The sequence below is a fragment of the Excalfactoria chinensis genome, chromosome Z, assembly GCF_039878825.1.
Source record: "Excalfactoria chinensis isolate bCotChi1 chromosome Z, bCotChi1.hap2, whole genome shotgun sequence".
NCBI lineage: Eukaryota > Metazoa > Chordata > Aves > Galliformes > Phasianidae > Excalfactoria > Excalfactoria chinensis.
This window is the reverse complement of record NC_092857.1, coordinates 46,988,685-47,005,363: the sequence shown is the minus strand read 5'-3', so window position 1 is coordinate 47,005,363 and position 16,679 is coordinate 46,988,685. Positions and strand designations below refer to the sequence as shown.

The window sequence follows — 16,679 nt, the reverse complement described above, 5'->3', positions numbered from 1 at the left end:
AGCTCTTACATTGCATTTCACTTTATAAAATTAACCCCTAACCCACCTCCTGTGTTTTCTTTTTCCCAGCTTCCCTCACCATGCTTAGGCTGTTGTAAAGGAAACTGTTTGTTTTCTGGTGGCCTCAAGGTAGACTCTAGTCTGTGAAATTTGTGAATTCTGTCTCTGACAAGAACAGTACTGTCCCTCTCATGATTTGTGATCTCTCTGGCAAGGTCCTTCTTTTGGACTACATTAGCAATCTCAGCTACAAGATCTGATTCTGCCTTTTCTGTAGGGTTTTGCTTATGCACGTGAACAACATCTTCCCTTTCTCCTAGCAGCTTGGAAAGCAGTGAATAGAAATCACCTGTACAGAAAAGAGAAAAGAGGAGAGGAGGAAAAAAAAAAACAAACCCAAAACAACAATTAAACAGATCAGTTTTAGAAATTTTCAGCAAAGCACATGTAACATAGTTATTCAAACAGACATTGTCAGTAGTAGCATTAGAGGGAACTGTGTCTCAGAAATTCAATGAACCAATCCTGCAGTATGAAAAATTGATGCCAATTCATTATAATCTCCCATTTACACATAGAAATCTACTTATACCTGACATTTTGGCATCCAAAACTCATTACTCTTGTACGTATGTCCTTGAGGAAAAGAAAAGGGATGTATATAATTATAAGATTATTTATCTAGATTTGAGCAATTACCTGGATTTGCAGGTTACTGATGACTGACTCTGTTTTTATATCACAGAGGTGTAAAAACTCTATAGTTAAGCACTTGTAAAGAGAATAATACACAGCCACAATACATGCCAAAATACATTCCTCTGAAATCTGTCACTACATAAGGAGCTTAGTCTGAAAGAGAATAAAACTTCACAACTGCAAACACATTCCACATAGCACACAGCAGAAAGAAGACTCATAACTGAAAGTGGTCTCATAACTGAGTGGTCTATTAAATATTACTGTACTAATTCAGTCTGGGTCTTGCCCTTCCCCCTCCCTGCAAATAATAACAGACCTCGGACAAAGATTCAGCTAATAATGCAGGGAACAGTATTTTCCCATTTACAGCCATTGCTACAACTGTCTTAGACAAATACTCCAGGAAATTCCAGAACAACAGCCCAAAATTCAGTATGCAAAGTCCACAAGAACAATCTTCTCAAAATATTCAAGCCAAACCCAACTGGTTTGGAGAAGTCCAAGGGTTTGATAAAAATGATGACAAATGTATATCCTATAAACAGGAGGCACCCAACTTGTTTGATTTTACTGGTTAAACAAGTACCTTGGCTACCAGAAACTACTATCAGTTCTGTTATGAATAACAGTAGCTACATGATTTGACTAGAAAGAAACATTCAGTACGCACACAGATTTGATTCAAACAAGTATACTTGTATTTCATTCTAAGAAAAAATAACTCGATTAAAAATTTGCATTATTTCATACACATCACAAGGAAAAAAATATATGTAACCAGATAAGAAAAAATATCACTATTATTATTATTATAGCCTTCACCAAGAAATCACAAACAGAAACCATCACTTGCACCCTGGAAATTATGTCTTCTGAAAACATCCTTAAGAGGATCTGTCATATTTATAAGCAGTCCTACTTCAATGATTTTTGAGTAGCACTCTACTCAGTGTCCTTGCAAATGGAATATCCCAGGTGAAAACTCCTGTCAGAAAACAATTACTGAAGTAACAGGGCCAATTTCAAAGAAATTAAATGAACAAAGCAAATTAAATAAGAAATAAACTGTTATTTAAAAAATATGAATTATTTGCTGCAAATACAACTATGGAGTCTGAATGCTTTTTAGCCCTAATAATGTCATTCAACTAGTTCAGCTACTAAGAACAAATCCAGACATTCAAGTAGTATGATATACTAGAAATTTTGAATGAATACCGTATTTACTTTAAGAAACTTCTGTAATTATTTTAATCAGGTTCAGTAGCCTCTGAAAGCATCCAGAAATTGGTAATGATACAGGAACACATCTGGAACATCCTTTATGTAGAACAATTTGGTATTAATGTGGTTTTCATTAGCCTTCACAACACATTTCACCATTTTAGAAATTAAACCAAGTTCCTAAGCACAAACATTTTGATTTTACTTAGGGATGAAAGGAGACCTGTAGAATCAAAAATGTCTGCTGACTTCTCTTATGCAATCATTTCCAATGGAGAGGACTGAATGGCAAAAGGAGCATTCTTAACAAGTTGATACAACTGTGAACAACTTCCCCAAACCAGCAAGTCTGGTGCTTCTCTCGATCTTTTTAAGCAATGTTAGTGTCCCATATCAACAGTTAGTTCAGTTGATTAATTTGCTAGTAGATTTTGGTTGCAACAATATTTGTTACGGTTAGTAAAAAGGCTTCAGATTACTAACTTGCAACTCACACACTCATGGTTTTCAAACAAGTCTGCCAGCTTCCAGCTTTTGCCACAGACACTGCATTCCAGCTCCAACATGCAATACTTGCAATACTCCCAGCACTAATTGTAAGAGACATCAACAACATTCCAACAGTACAGTAATGAGTAAGAGGGTTTCAGAAGGTCACTGTCAGTGACTACAGATATTTTCCAGACTGAGTCCTACTAGTGCTAAGGAGGGGTTTCGTAACCAACACACTCAAAAGTATTTAAGAACTGTCTGAATGTTTAAAAAAAAGAAAAAAGTGCATGCCTCAGAGAGTGAAAGCAGTGTGAAGTGAAGCTGCTCAAAAACCACAGTCTTCAGCTTAAGTGTGCTTCTTTGACAAAATAAGTAAGAAATCCCCACACCTAGGGATGGGCACAAGCAAATCCTACAGACCTGACCAACAGCTCCATATGCCCAGCATAAACAGCAGGCCTGAAGTCTTGCTTATTTGTTGATATTTTTACACTACTCACAATATTTAAGGAAGAGAAAGGACATGTGCAGATGTAAGTGGGAAGCACTGAAGATTTCTGGTTACGAAGTGTAACTGGCTCCTCTCTGAAATTAATATATTTGCATGGAGGCCCTGTATGATCCGGAACCAGACTTTCTCAGCTTTATAAACCATATGCAAACACCAACCAATATGACAGAAGCATCACTTTAAGAAGTTACTCAGAATTCACTGTAGATAATTTGTGAAGGGTAGACTTCTTGTCTCTGATTAACAGTTGGATTTCAGCAAGAAACATCCAGTAAATGTCAAAAGAAGAACGAATGTTATTTCACAGCTGTTTTGTACTAGCCAGAACAGCTAAAGAATGTTGCCTGTCTGAAAATACTCAGTGGGAAAGGATCACCAGCAATTATTTGTTTGGTTTTGTCTGGGATGAGACTATGTGACCTTTAGATTATCTGCATAGGGCTAGAAGACAACGCGGATGAAGCTTGTTCTTGTTGAGATAACTGAAGTCTAGCATGAACAATTTTTTTCCTTATAGTACTCAGTGCAGCCTCGGGGAAGTTGACTTGACTGGATTAGTTTCAGAGAGGATACTTACATGCACTTTTATGTTTAAGCTACCAGGTCACTTACCTCTATTTAATACTGTATGAGATAACTGCCTACAAATAGCTAGTTTTATCTGTTCCAAAGGAAGAGAAGTTGTTGAAACATCCCCAGAGCAACAAGAAAATTCAGAAGCACAGTTCAGTAAGTTTATACTTAAGTTCTGTGTCAGTTCGATGCCAGCAACAGAAGCTGACTTGACCTCTATAGAGGGCTGAATTAGTTGAAGATAACAAAACAGTTTAGTAAAGTTTAGCATGTTGACCACCACAGTCTGGAAAGAATCTGATGGTGTTGAACTGCCCAAGACTAAAACCAGTTTTCTTTTTTCACCTCTACATCACTTCTGCCCGTGGTTCTTAAGCTGCACCATCATAGTATTGGAAGTACCAGTTTCTGATCTAGATGAAGTTTCCAGCCATAGTGCTGCAAGATCAAGCTAGGACATATGAATGCATGGCTCTTAAGACATATAGGTGAAAATTTACCAAATTTTAGAAAAAAGGCAGGCACATTCCAGTGGTGCATGAAAATTCTCATCTCTGAAATATGTATTTATCTCATAACATTTGTGTAGCTTTACTGAGACAGCCCCCATACTCTGTCCCTGGCTATTTCCACCTTCTGGTAGGAATAAAATTGAAGAGGTTTTCAGACACCAAGCTTAGTGACACAATGGCATCTTGCCTAGAAATAATCAGAACTGAAGTAATTGAGAGCAAAACTCTAGTGAACAGTTCACAGTTCTCCACAGTGACAGAGGACCACTACTGCAAGGCTGGTTGGGGTGTTGTTTCAGCTCAGGTGGTTTTAACCAGATTGTGAATACATGTTTCGAAAGACATTTATTTTGAACATGTCTGATTAGATACAGAGCCAGCAGTGATGATCCTTCTGAACTTCAGTTGTTTCAGCCTTACAGTTATAGTAAGGGATAGGCCTTCACAGTCAGCTTCAGTTTACCTAATTAACTTCAAATAAAATCTTGTGTGTTCTGAAACTGCACATTTCTGTCCTATCAGGAAGTGCTTCTGTTCAGCTTGCTGTTTTGGCAAAAATAGTGAGCTGAAGTGCTGGAATTAGGGTTCAAATGATATGTATTCCAATAGTGACATTACTTCACCTTAAATCCCAGGGAATAATTAAGTACTATGTTACAAGAACATACTCTTGTATCAGGGGAACTGCCCTTAAGATGAACAGTTATCTTACTGATAAAAAACTCAAAATATGGCTATCAGCGTCACCTTTGTGACTATAACCTCATAGCTGAATACCTTCCAAATAAGTATGTATCAGTATTTAACAAAATCGTTTCATTTTCTGTAGCTGCTTAAACATGCTTTTGATCCTACACAAATAATAAGATAATAAATAAGATAATAAAATCTGTTAATAAAACAGATATGCATGACATAACTTTTTTTTTCTTTCTTTTTTTTTTTTTTTTTTTTTTTTTTTTAAATCAATGAACTAATAATAATTTCTAAAAAATACCTAAGTATGCCTGTTACTTGGTCATAAGTACCTGCTGCTGACTTTGTATTTCCCCAGATTTACCCTTCCTTCTGTTACCCTTTTCAGGGATAGATGTAATTTATCCTCAGCATGTAAAATATTACATTAATCTATGTCTGGGTTCAATAATGACCATAATGACCACTAATACATTTCAACTTTCAGGAAAACTGATTGTCACATTTGTTAGTTTCTCAATTGCCTTAAACTCTCCCTTCTATCCTGAACAGTACTAAGTTACTGAAAAGCACCAACAATTTTGCTACAATTAAATATATTTGTCACCTACTTCCAAATGAATAGCAACCAATAATGCTTTTACACTCAATTTTGCTGTACTCAGTTTAAACAAGTGTGTAATTCAGGAGCACAGAATGCCAATTTCACCTGAAATTTCTGTTCTACATAGCACAGATTTGTAAATATATTTCTTGTCACTGAACTGCATGCATGCGATCATGTTTATTAAAGAGTTGCTCTGCTTTCTTCAATTGCAACCCCCTGTCCTATTCCCCCCCCCCCCCCCCCCTTTTTTTTTTTTGAGATCTACAACTATTGTGCCTTGGTTTAAAAAAGAAGACGTTCAAATAATTTGTGTATCTGTGAAAGTAACAACCATGTCTCTGAACTCTTCATAGTCTGATACAGTGTCTACTTTCCATTTCCTCAGACACCTTTCAGCACTACAGGAAATACTTAGCAAAGAAGATAAACCAAGCAACAAAGAGTTAAGACTATAATACACAATTTAAGTTACTTCTTTACATGCTTGTTATATTCGTCTCCTGCTTAGGTATTTAGCCCATACCAATTGCAACTTTTTGCTTACATCTGTTGCTTCTTCTCTGCTATGCTTTTGTAAAGATTACAAATACTCTTATCTTAAGCTAACTGAAGGCTAATCTTTTATTTAAAAATTATGACAGGATCTCGTAGTCCTGAAACAAATTGCAAATTTTGAGTCTTCCTAATTCTTATTCTCTAACCACAAGTATTATTCCTAGTACCTCTCAGAAGCACTTTCTGCCAATTTTAACTCAGATACTTTTCCTTCTGTATTCCATTTCAGAAATTTCTCTTTTAGCACAAAATAAGCCCCCCAATACTGAAAACATATAAAGAATTTTTCAAACATATATATCTCACCTTACTCTAAAAACGTCTATTCTACTCTGTAGAAGAGGTTAACACTGTTTTCTCTTTCAAGCCTCAACATTTCTCCACCAGCCCATAATATTTTAGGCACCTACTATACTGATCGCATCTACTCTCTCTTAAAGCAACACACAAGCTAGCAAAATGTTAATTTTTGTTAAAAAATTAAAATAAAAGGTCATAATGATGTTATTTAGCAATTGTCTGTGCATGTATGTGTGCACATGCACATGCAATTATAACTTATGTCAACTGAAAATAATTTAAATATTGGGTAGCCATCCAACAAGTAACAAAGACCAGAACTAAGTATAACTTCAGCCTGGATTTTGTACACGCTACAATGTAAATTTTTCTAACTTAATGCTTGCAACTTTTCCAAAGAAATCTCATTATGCAATCAATGAGCAGTCTCTACTTGTTACATTTGACTTCTTTCAGTGAATATATTAAGCATTCCTGAGATGAGAATTTTACTGAACAGACTTTTCTCTAATTATTTCTAGTCACTTCTGTCTATGAAATGATTACAATAAGTTACTTCACTAACATAGCCTGTCCCACAAAACCAAGTTCTGTAACTGCTACTATTTTACTACTGTTTATAGCCAGAACTGACACCTGCTATACGTTTATTTTGGGTGTCATCTAGAAACACTGCAAAATCTGATTTCAGTGGTAATTAACATTATATTTCATATTCCATATTCAAGCCTTTACTACAGTTAATTTCAGCAGGAGCTGTTTATATGCAAGACAGTCACAGTTGTTTGTTTTGCCAGCAGCAAGGGGGCAGATTGTCCCCCCTCTGTTCTACCCTGCTGAGGTCACACCTTCAGTAATGCACGGAGGCCTGGGGTCCTGAGCACAAGTCAGTTGTGGAGCTGTTGGAGTGAGTCCAGAAGAGGCCATGAAAATGATCCAAGGTCTGGAGAGCACCTTTCTTAGGAAGAAGTTTTGAGGGAGACGAGCTAGTTCAGCCTGGAGAAGTCTCTGGAGAGAACTCGCTGAGGCCTTCCAGAAATAAGAAGGAGCTTATAAGCACAAGGGAGACTGGCTTTTCAAGTGGGCAGGTAGTGATAGGACAAGGGAAACTGTTTTAACCCAAAAGAGGAGAGGTTTAGATTAGATGTTAGGGGAAATATTTCACTCTGAGTGTGGTGCGGCACAGGCACCGAGAAGCCCCATATCTGGAGGCATTCAAGGCCAGGCTGGACGCACTGCTGCTTGCTGCTTCAGAAAGAATATAATGAGGTCACCTTCACTTGGATTAAGCTTAATTCAATTTTAACATCAGAGGGACTTAGCTTACACTTTGTCATGAATGATGGTTCAGTTTAAGATGAACACTGCACATTCTAGTATATCTGCGTCATTTATTAATGTACTTCTCAGAAGCAAAAGTGATGAAATCAAGCATCTATAGTAAAAGCAATTGTAACTCCTCAAGTACTAATATAATGAACTGACTGTGTGCAAAATACATATACTAAACCTATACCTATGAAATTATGTCATGGAAACATTATTACCAAGCTGATATTTACAAACAGAAGTTTTTCTCAGTTTTTCCCTTTTGATGTAAATGCTCAGACCTGATAGTAGGCACATCAAAGTTTGCCTCTAGCCCCCCAGACCCAGATTTGATAATATTTCCACGGCAACATGGCTACTTTTAGTGAAGTAATAATGTTCACTTCAGTTACCTGAAGCTAAGGAAGGTAAAATGAAGTTACTTCAGCAAAATGAGTAATGAAGAAAACAAACAAAGTAAAACAGACTTATGGAAAAATTATTGAAGTGCTACCTTCAAAATTAATTAAAGGCAGAATTTGCTAGGCAGTAGGACTAATCAAAACCTGAATTTGAGTCCTTTTTTGTTCTGAAGAGGATCATTCCATAAAGATGAGCATTTTATGCTAGACCATAAATAAAAAGTTTATATTATAATTTTTACAACATTATTTACTTACTTTTGAATTGGTGGGATCTACCACTCTCACTGAACTTTAGAACCACTGCACCATTAAGATCTTCAGATGCGGGCTAACTCACTAAGCTTACTAAAGGCAGATAAAACCACTTTTAGGTCCCAATTTTCCATCTGTATATTAATCACATTTTCATGCACTTCTAAGGGCCATAAAATATTTCTAAAAGGGCCATGCAGATCTCTCTATGGAGAGAATGAAACCAAACCCAATCTCCTTTTTCCTTTGCTTACATAGATATAACAGGAATGAAGTTTTAGTTACACCAACATAAAACTTAAGCCAGGCTCCTTTAAATGATGGAATGATTTATCCTAAACTAAGAGCTAAGAAGATGAATCAAGATTCTCTCACTGCAGCTTCTGTATTTTGATATTTCACATCAGGAAACCAACTAACTTCAAATGGACAACACGAAGTCTGTTTCCATAGAAACGTGGCAGAGGAGAATGTATACCAGGTACTGGTCTAAGGAAACAAAACTGGATTGCTGAAATGTGCCCCTGAAACACACTTCAAAGACAAATTAAAAGTATTTTGGAGACAGGATCTTGTTTCAAACATTAATGAATTCAGTAAAATACACTGGTAACAAAATCTTCTACCTAATGATCATGCACTCACTTGAAGTATCTTGCCAATATAAATCTCTATGTTTGTAAGCAGTTAGTTCATCCTGATCTGGAACGGGCTTAAAAATAAAATATTTTTAGAATTATATCTATTTCTAAGACTTAAACTTAACTCGGGTAAGCTTCAAATATAGAATTGTAAAGGTTTTCTTTAGCAGTTTGTGGTACTTTCAGGACCACGTGGAGCCCCTCATGCTCTGTAAGATAGTTGTTATGTAACTGATTTAATAATTTGAGTTGACTTCAAAACATAAGTGTATAAAGAAAGCCTATATCCCCTCAGAAATGTTAGGCCAAACATTTGGGAGATGTTACAAATGAAAGAAAATTTACTATTTAACTAGTACCACAGGAGTATAGCTTTTAAAAATACTGCCTTTGACATGTTTGTTATGAATTCATACTTCTTTGGCAATCCAGCTTCATATCAGTCACCCTACTGACCTTATACTTTGTACTATTTGAACCACAAAGATCTATAGCCTCAGTAACATTCAATTAAAACAAAATGGAGCTCCAGTTGACAAGGTTTTCTCCTGGTGAATAGAACTCTAGATACTAAACCAACGTCTACTTAGTAGTAACATATGACACCATTCAGAAGCACTGTAAAGTACAGACGTTAAAATATCTCTGAAATCTAAGTTTGTCAGCATATTTCTAGATGTTACAACACTCACGGATTTCTTTTTCCTACAAGCACTGTACAAATCCATGCATGGGTTGTGATGCATGTATGCAGATCTGTGCAAGTTGTGAAAATTTATTGTTACACTAAATTTTACAGCAACCTACCCACTACTGACAGTAAAGAGTAATAAAACACTATTTATAGAATATATGCATAGTAAAACAAATTAAGGCATAGGAAAAGAGAAAGTAGTAGATTACATGAATCATAACATTAAAGAATAAAATGAATTCTCCTGCTTTTTTAGGCTACTGCAATTTCTTCATCCCCATTCTAAATTTTTTTTTTTAACCTACAAGGCTGTATATAACTTTCAGTCATATTAACAGAATGCAACATTATAAACTGCACCAGCTAAAGGAAAAAAAAGATTTTAAATGCCATTTATCTTTAATAATCAGAATTTTATTTAGCAGTATTTAACATTAATGAGTTCCTTATTTGAAGATGAAATAAACAAATACATACTCTGATCCAAAATCTCTTCCTCTTCTCCTTTTGACAGCTGCAAAGAACTTTTATCAGTATCCTTGGTTTCTAAAAAAGGGGATTTAGAATTAGCTGTTAAATTCTGCATGTGAATGGAAATGAACATCACGTGCTAGATAAAAAAGCCCTTATGAATTCACTATTTTTTTTAACCCTCTATCAATAGCAGGTGTCCCAAACAACATTGCAGTAAAAGAACTGGAATGAAAAAAATTATTTACACTTGTAACAGGACAGTGGGAGAGGTTTAGGCAGAAATTTAGACCTCTGCATCACCTACTTACCTATCCACCCACACAGATGGAAACATTCCACAGTTGCAGTAAAATATACGTAACTGCCAAGAATTTTCTCTTATGGACCTTTACAAAAGGGTAGCATAAACTTAAAGCCCAGTTTAAATGGCAGCCTCACTGATGTCAGTGAAAGAAGTATCACAGATCATTTCATCTAGTCCTAAAATTAATTAAAAGCTGGTATCAAATACACCCCAACTTTTGTGAGTTCAAGTGCTTATATAATGCAAGACTGACCAACAACAGTGCAACAAATGACTCTGATGTTAGTCAGCTCTAGCATGAGAAAGAAATCTATTCTGTCCAGGCAGCATTTTGCCATAGTTATTAGTTTTCTAAGCATTTGGTGAAATATACTGCTTTATATCTGCTGCCCTATGTAGAATTATACTTTACAATGCAGCCAATATCAACAAAATTTCTTCTGAATACTGCTACCGCAGTACCACACATACATACTAGCATCTAATTGAAACATTTGATTCCTCCAATAACAAGGCTCTAGAAAACTTTAACTTTACAGGAAATAGATAGAAGCTAAAGTAACTATCAAGAAATTATTTATTTAAAGTACTAATATCTATGTACCATAACAGCAAGGTCAGTTCTTTTGTCTACTTATTTCACATAGCTATAAAACTGTGTAGGAAATTGAAAGTGAGTATAGGAAAAAAAAACAGATAAAAGACCATGGAAGATATTTCGATCAAAATTAAGAGCAGGAGGTCTAATTAACAATTTGTGTTTTATTCAAAATTGCATTTCCTTTCCATGAAAATCTATCTTATTAAAAAGTAAAACAAAGACATCAGTAAACATAAAAAGTCTTACACAAAACGGATTTAAAGGTTTTTTTTCTTACCTTCATGATGTCCATGCGCCACCTTCAGCATATCAGGCTTGACTGGAATAGGAATATTTGCTTCCTGTGGTATGTTTCTGAACATCTCAGGGTTTGCATTCTGCGTGCATGTTATATATGAGACAGCGTGCTTGGCTTCCATATAGTACATAATGTAAAAATTACACATTTCATCATTGGCTGTTCCCCTACAGAACAAAGAAAACAAACTGCAGTTAGAAGAGAAAAATGAACTGAATATAGCTGCTATCCAATCCATCTAAATTAACAGAATGTTTAAAAAGTTGCAATGAAGTGCTTATAAGTCCCTTACTCGCTAATTTTTTTTCACAGCTTCACTGCTTGAAGTTTCTTTCATTATATATTCTCTCTCTTCCTATAACAGAGAATAACACCTTGCACAAGCTCTTCACATATCTCAGGAATTTCTAAGAATTATGCTTTGATTCTACAGAAAACTGTATCTGTGATTTAAACTGCTCCTTCCTCTCCTCTTTTCTCCAGTATAGTCTTCGTATTCCCCAATATATCATCAAATACATATATGTTCTGATGAAAAGAGACAGAACAGTATCATCGATGTTGTCATAATCATACAATTCTGACACACGGGGGCAAACCAACCTAAAATATTTGCAAATAATTTCTGTGTTTAATTTCAGCAGCTATCACTTAAGGAGTCCTTCCATGTTCAAGTACATCTATTTATTGGCCATCTTCCACAGTGTTTCTAACAGAGTAAAACCTAAAACACCATAAATAACTCCTAAAGTTAAGATGGCATTGCCATCTTGTGAATGAATTGATCACAAGCTTCTGTAGGAACAAAATGTGTACAAGAGGAATGATTACACACTAGGCGAAATACAGTTCTTTGTCAGGCATGTACTTGAAACAGAAGAGGCTCTTCTGTACTGCTACATAATCCTGCCTTCAATAGAAAGAACAGCTGGTAAAATAATTTTTCAGAAAAAAACATTACTTTATGAGGCAGGCAGCACAAAAGCTCTTTTGCAACTCTGATCTGTTTCTGTTTATTTATGCCATATCTCTTATTCATTGCTACAATCCTGACAATAGAGTAAGCCATATCTTAAAAACAAAAGTTCACCAAATAAACAAAGGGTTTTATGTTAAAAATTTGTAATCAGCTCTCACAATTAACCACTGATTTATTCTCATAAAATGACGTGGGGGTGGCCTATTAGCTGCTTGCGAAAGACGTCAGTGCTGACTTTTCAAACAGCATCCTGAAACATTCATTTAATTCACCATAGCAACAATGATGATACCAGCCAGAGGGGGGACAGAGGGAACATAGGAGAAGAGCCTTTTTCAAGAGGGGAATTGGTATTTTTCCATGCACTGAAAATTTACAGTCCCTTGGAGACCACAAAAATCAGATTCCGACTTGGCAAGCTCTGCTTAAGCTTTTAGCAGGCATTCACTTTGCCACTGGACTTTAGTATCTGTCACCATAATTGCCTCCAGCAAAAATAGAGAATGTAGAACTTGCATCAACTCCAGTTCACCAAATGTGTTACTGTGTCTAAAGACTGCCAGGTTAATTATTTTATATTTACTGAGAATAGAGAAAATACTGTAGTATACTGCAGAACATAGAAAAATACTGTTAACAGCAGTTCATAATCCTACCATTAGATACCTGAACAACTGAGGAATCTGTAGTTTTGTGAATATCTATAATGCGTAGAAATGCTGATGAGTCAATCTAAACAAAAATAATCCTGTAAGCCACATTCACAAGTATCTACAAGTACAGACTGTAGTATATGGTCCATACACAATGAAGTGCAATAGAACAGAGGATGACCAGAGTGCTGGAGCACCTCCCCTATAAGGACAGGCTGAGAGCTGGGGCTAATCAACCTGGAGAAGTTCCTGAGGAGACCCTATAGTGGCCTGCCAGTACCTGAGGGGTACTGGAAGAAACTTCTTATAAAGGCAGATAGAAACAGGATGAGGGGAAATGGCATTAAGCTGAGTATGTGTGGATTTAGACTAGATATTAGGAAGAAATTATTTACTGTGAGGATGGTGAGACATTGGAACAGGTTCCCCAATGAGGCTGTGGATGCCTCCTCCCTGGATGTATTCATGGCCAGGCTAGATGGGGCTTTGAGTGACCTGGTCTAGAGGGATGTATCCAAGCCTATAGTAAGGGGTTGGAACTGGATGATTTTGAAATTGCCTTCCAACCCAAACCATTCCATGATTCTATCTACAATTTGGCATCAATTATCAAGATAATGCAGTTATAAAATTTTAAAGACTGAATTGGAACATTTTCCTACAGACATATGAACCTTCTCCAGAATGATACAATATCTACTTACTTTCAAAATATAAGTTTTTGAGATTCATACTTTTGAAAATAAAAATGGTTATTTTTGAAAGGAAAATGAACAGGATATACTGTTTTCCATTATCCTATGCAATACATTGAGCATTGCAATAGGATAAACAAGCAGTCACTGTGGCCAGTGGTACATTCCTTTACAAACACTGACTGGGCTCCAATCCTTGAAAGTCCCTTAGACTAGTACCAATATTATGCTTAACACTGTATCAGCTTCAGGGTTTGCTCTGAAACATTATCAGCTTATCTGTTATAAAACCATGGTATGTGCATGGAGTATTTTATTTAGTGGTAGGAAAACTCTGATTTTTAAATTAGGTATAACTGGTGATTTCCTTGACTGAAGAATTCAACCCTCTATTATGCAACAGTTTGAACCTGAGAAGAAATCCAGCTAAAACAGTTACTCTACCAAAAATGTTGAAGAGATGACCCTTGCCTCACCTCTCTAATCTAGAGATTTTAACACTGCAATCTTCTAATTTCCATGAAAAAAATGTGTATTCAACTGCATTAACAAAATTTCTGAACCCTTGTCTGCCAAATCCTAAATACAAGGGCTGCTCTAAAAGTAATGCTGCCTATTTTATTGTATTGGCCCTTGAATTCACAGGCACATGTTGGTAGTACATGAGGTTGAACCTTCACACCAATATTCTGTTATATTCTGTTGCCGTGTGATGATGGCAACACAGGCGATGATAAAATGATTTCTACCATGGAACTGTGTACAGGGTAGAGCTGAGTCACTGAATTCCTCCATGTGGCCACAGTGATGTGAAAGACAAGCCACATTCTGGACGATCACACAGATATACTGGCTCTTGTTCATTGCTGGTGAAAATACACAGCTAAACGTGGTGACCATTCAGAAAAATAATATTTCATTGCTGAGAATTTTATCTATCAAATAGCATTACAGTGCTCTTTGTATCTGTTGTAATCTCCATGGATAAAAATAAGAGGAGTTACTTTCAGACTGACCTAAGTATACAGAAGAACATCTAGATGTCAAATTTCATTTGTCAAACTATAAATAGCAGGCTGAAAAAAAAGTTATGTGAACCCTCGAGGTCATAAAATAATTGAGCAAGATAGTGAAAATGAACTAGTGTAACTAAGTGAAAACATTAATAAAAATGTAATGTGTAAAGAAACAACAATAAAGGTATAAGCAGTTTAAAAACAAAACAAGAATATTTACTCCTCAAATAACATATTAAGTGACAGACTTGGTGAAAAATGGCAAGTTCCATCTTCAGTAAAAATACAGAGAAGTAAGCGCTATGTCATAAAAAAAGAAGATCAATACTTTAAATAAGAGAGCACCTGGAAGTTAGTGTAGAAAAATGACTAAAACTGTAACTGCATTGCAGAACAGTCATTCAGAAAGGCAGTAAGAGAAAGTACTACACAAAACCTATAGTGAATGTAGTCTTCATTGAGTAAAGCAGAGACTACTGTATTGTGAAAAAGCTGTAAACTCCATTTAGAAGCTTAGAATATATGAAAAGTAACACCTGCATTAAATAAAAAATGTCAAACAAAATAAACAGTTTAGTAACATGTAATGGCCTTGACTGCTATCATAGAAATTACTGTGAAGTTAAGAAACTGTAACACTGAGAACATCATGTTTTAACTACGGTCTCGAAGCCTCTATTAGAAACAGTTATGCTATAATTGATCAGCTTTGGGAAGGGGAATGAACAAAGTAAATTCACGTTCCTCTGAACCCTAATTTCTAGATATATTAAAGATATATCACAAATGGCATTTAGGATAATTTTTCATCTAGTTTGAGGAAAATAAAAAATACAAGCAGAAAAACAGAGACTGTGAAATTGAACATATTGACAATCTGATATATATATATATATATATATATATAAAAATAAAAGGAAAGCTGTAATATATATATATTACATATATAGCATATATAAAGCATATATATAGCATATATAAAGCATATATATATGCTTTCCTTTTATGCTTGCATTTCCTTTTTTTTCAGTGTTTATATTTGGACCTCAACACTTCTCGCATGGATGAATCATTCTGAATAGGAAGCTAAAACACTTGTAATATAGGGGAAACATTTTATGAGATTTAAGCAATTTTCATATGTCATATTTTAGCTCTTTATTATCTTTTTATATGCCCAGTATTGTGAATACATCACTTTTCATTCATTCACATTGTATTATGATGATAGTTGCTTCCCCATACTTCCTGATCATTTAAGCTTTCACAACCTTTCAATTTTGTCTAACAGTTTAAAACCTTCCTTCAAATGCTTGCATTTTTCCTCAAAACAGACCGCAGAAATTACGTAATACAAGACTTCACCACTTCTGCACGGAAAGTTTAAAAGCACACTGAAAGAAAAGATGTTTATTCAGTAACATTCGGAGTTTTAAGAAACAGTCCCAGGAGAACTACAAGAACTACTTCAGAGAAAGTTACAGAAACACAATAGAGAATTTTAAAACTTACATGCTTTATTAAACAAAGGTTTTGGGTATATTTTTGTTAGTATTAAAAAACCTCAATTTGTTCTTGTTCTGTATGTTAACCATGGAACGCCATGGAAAGGTGTTAAATTCATGTTGAACTCTTAGCCTTCCACTGTGATGCAATCTTAGGTTGTGGAGAGCACAGAATAAGTCATCCCTTCAGGCATTGTTACATGTACTTCCAGAAAGCTGTCACTTCAGTAGGGCATTTTTCTACATGTGCAGTACATTAGTTTAAAGATCCAGGGTCAGTTAAGAGAATAGTAATATTACACGTCTGTCAACTTGGTCTTATAGCACTCTGTCTTCTCAGGTGAATAGCAAGACAGACAAAAAACAGTCCAGATTTTCCTACTTACTATCAATACTCATTTATAGGGGTTTTTTTATAAAATCTTGTATGCTTTCATTTTGACATATTTTGACATTTTGTCAAAAGCAACTATTAAAGGTAAGATTTTATGATGGTTCAATATTTATCACTATCTTAAAAGCATACAGAAATTTTCTTTCCAAAATAGAAATGACAAAGTTTTAATATTTTATTTTAAATGTATTTAAAATTTAAGTAACTTAAATTTATTCAAAACACATTCTTTAAAATTGATATTCTACCATTAGTCTAAGAATAGAAT

General features: G+C 35.2%; 1 protein-coding gene across 9 annotated transcripts in view; it reads right to left on the bottom strand.

Moving 5' to 3' along the window:
- Nucleotides 1-16,679, bottom strand: part of PAM (peptidylglycine alpha-amidating monooxygenase) — a 119,745-nt gene that overhangs the window by 25,164 nt on the left and 77,902 nt on the right. For 6 of the 9 annotated variants that reach the window (XM_072360225.1, XM_072360228.1, XM_072360226.1 and 3 more), the window contains 3 exons: nucleotides 11,149-11,336; nucleotides 9,970-10,038; nucleotides 47-349 (listed from right to left, as the gene is read on the bottom strand). In XM_072360225.1, the coding sequence (XP_072216326.1) occupies nucleotides 47-349; nucleotides 9,970-10,038; nucleotides 11,149-11,336 (560 nt within the window). The remainder of the gene's footprint in view (nucleotides 1-46; nucleotides 350-9,969; nucleotides 10,039-11,148; nucleotides 11,337-16,679) is intronic. The other 3 variants (XM_072360231.1, XM_072360232.1, XM_072360233.1) reach the window with 1 other exon arrangement.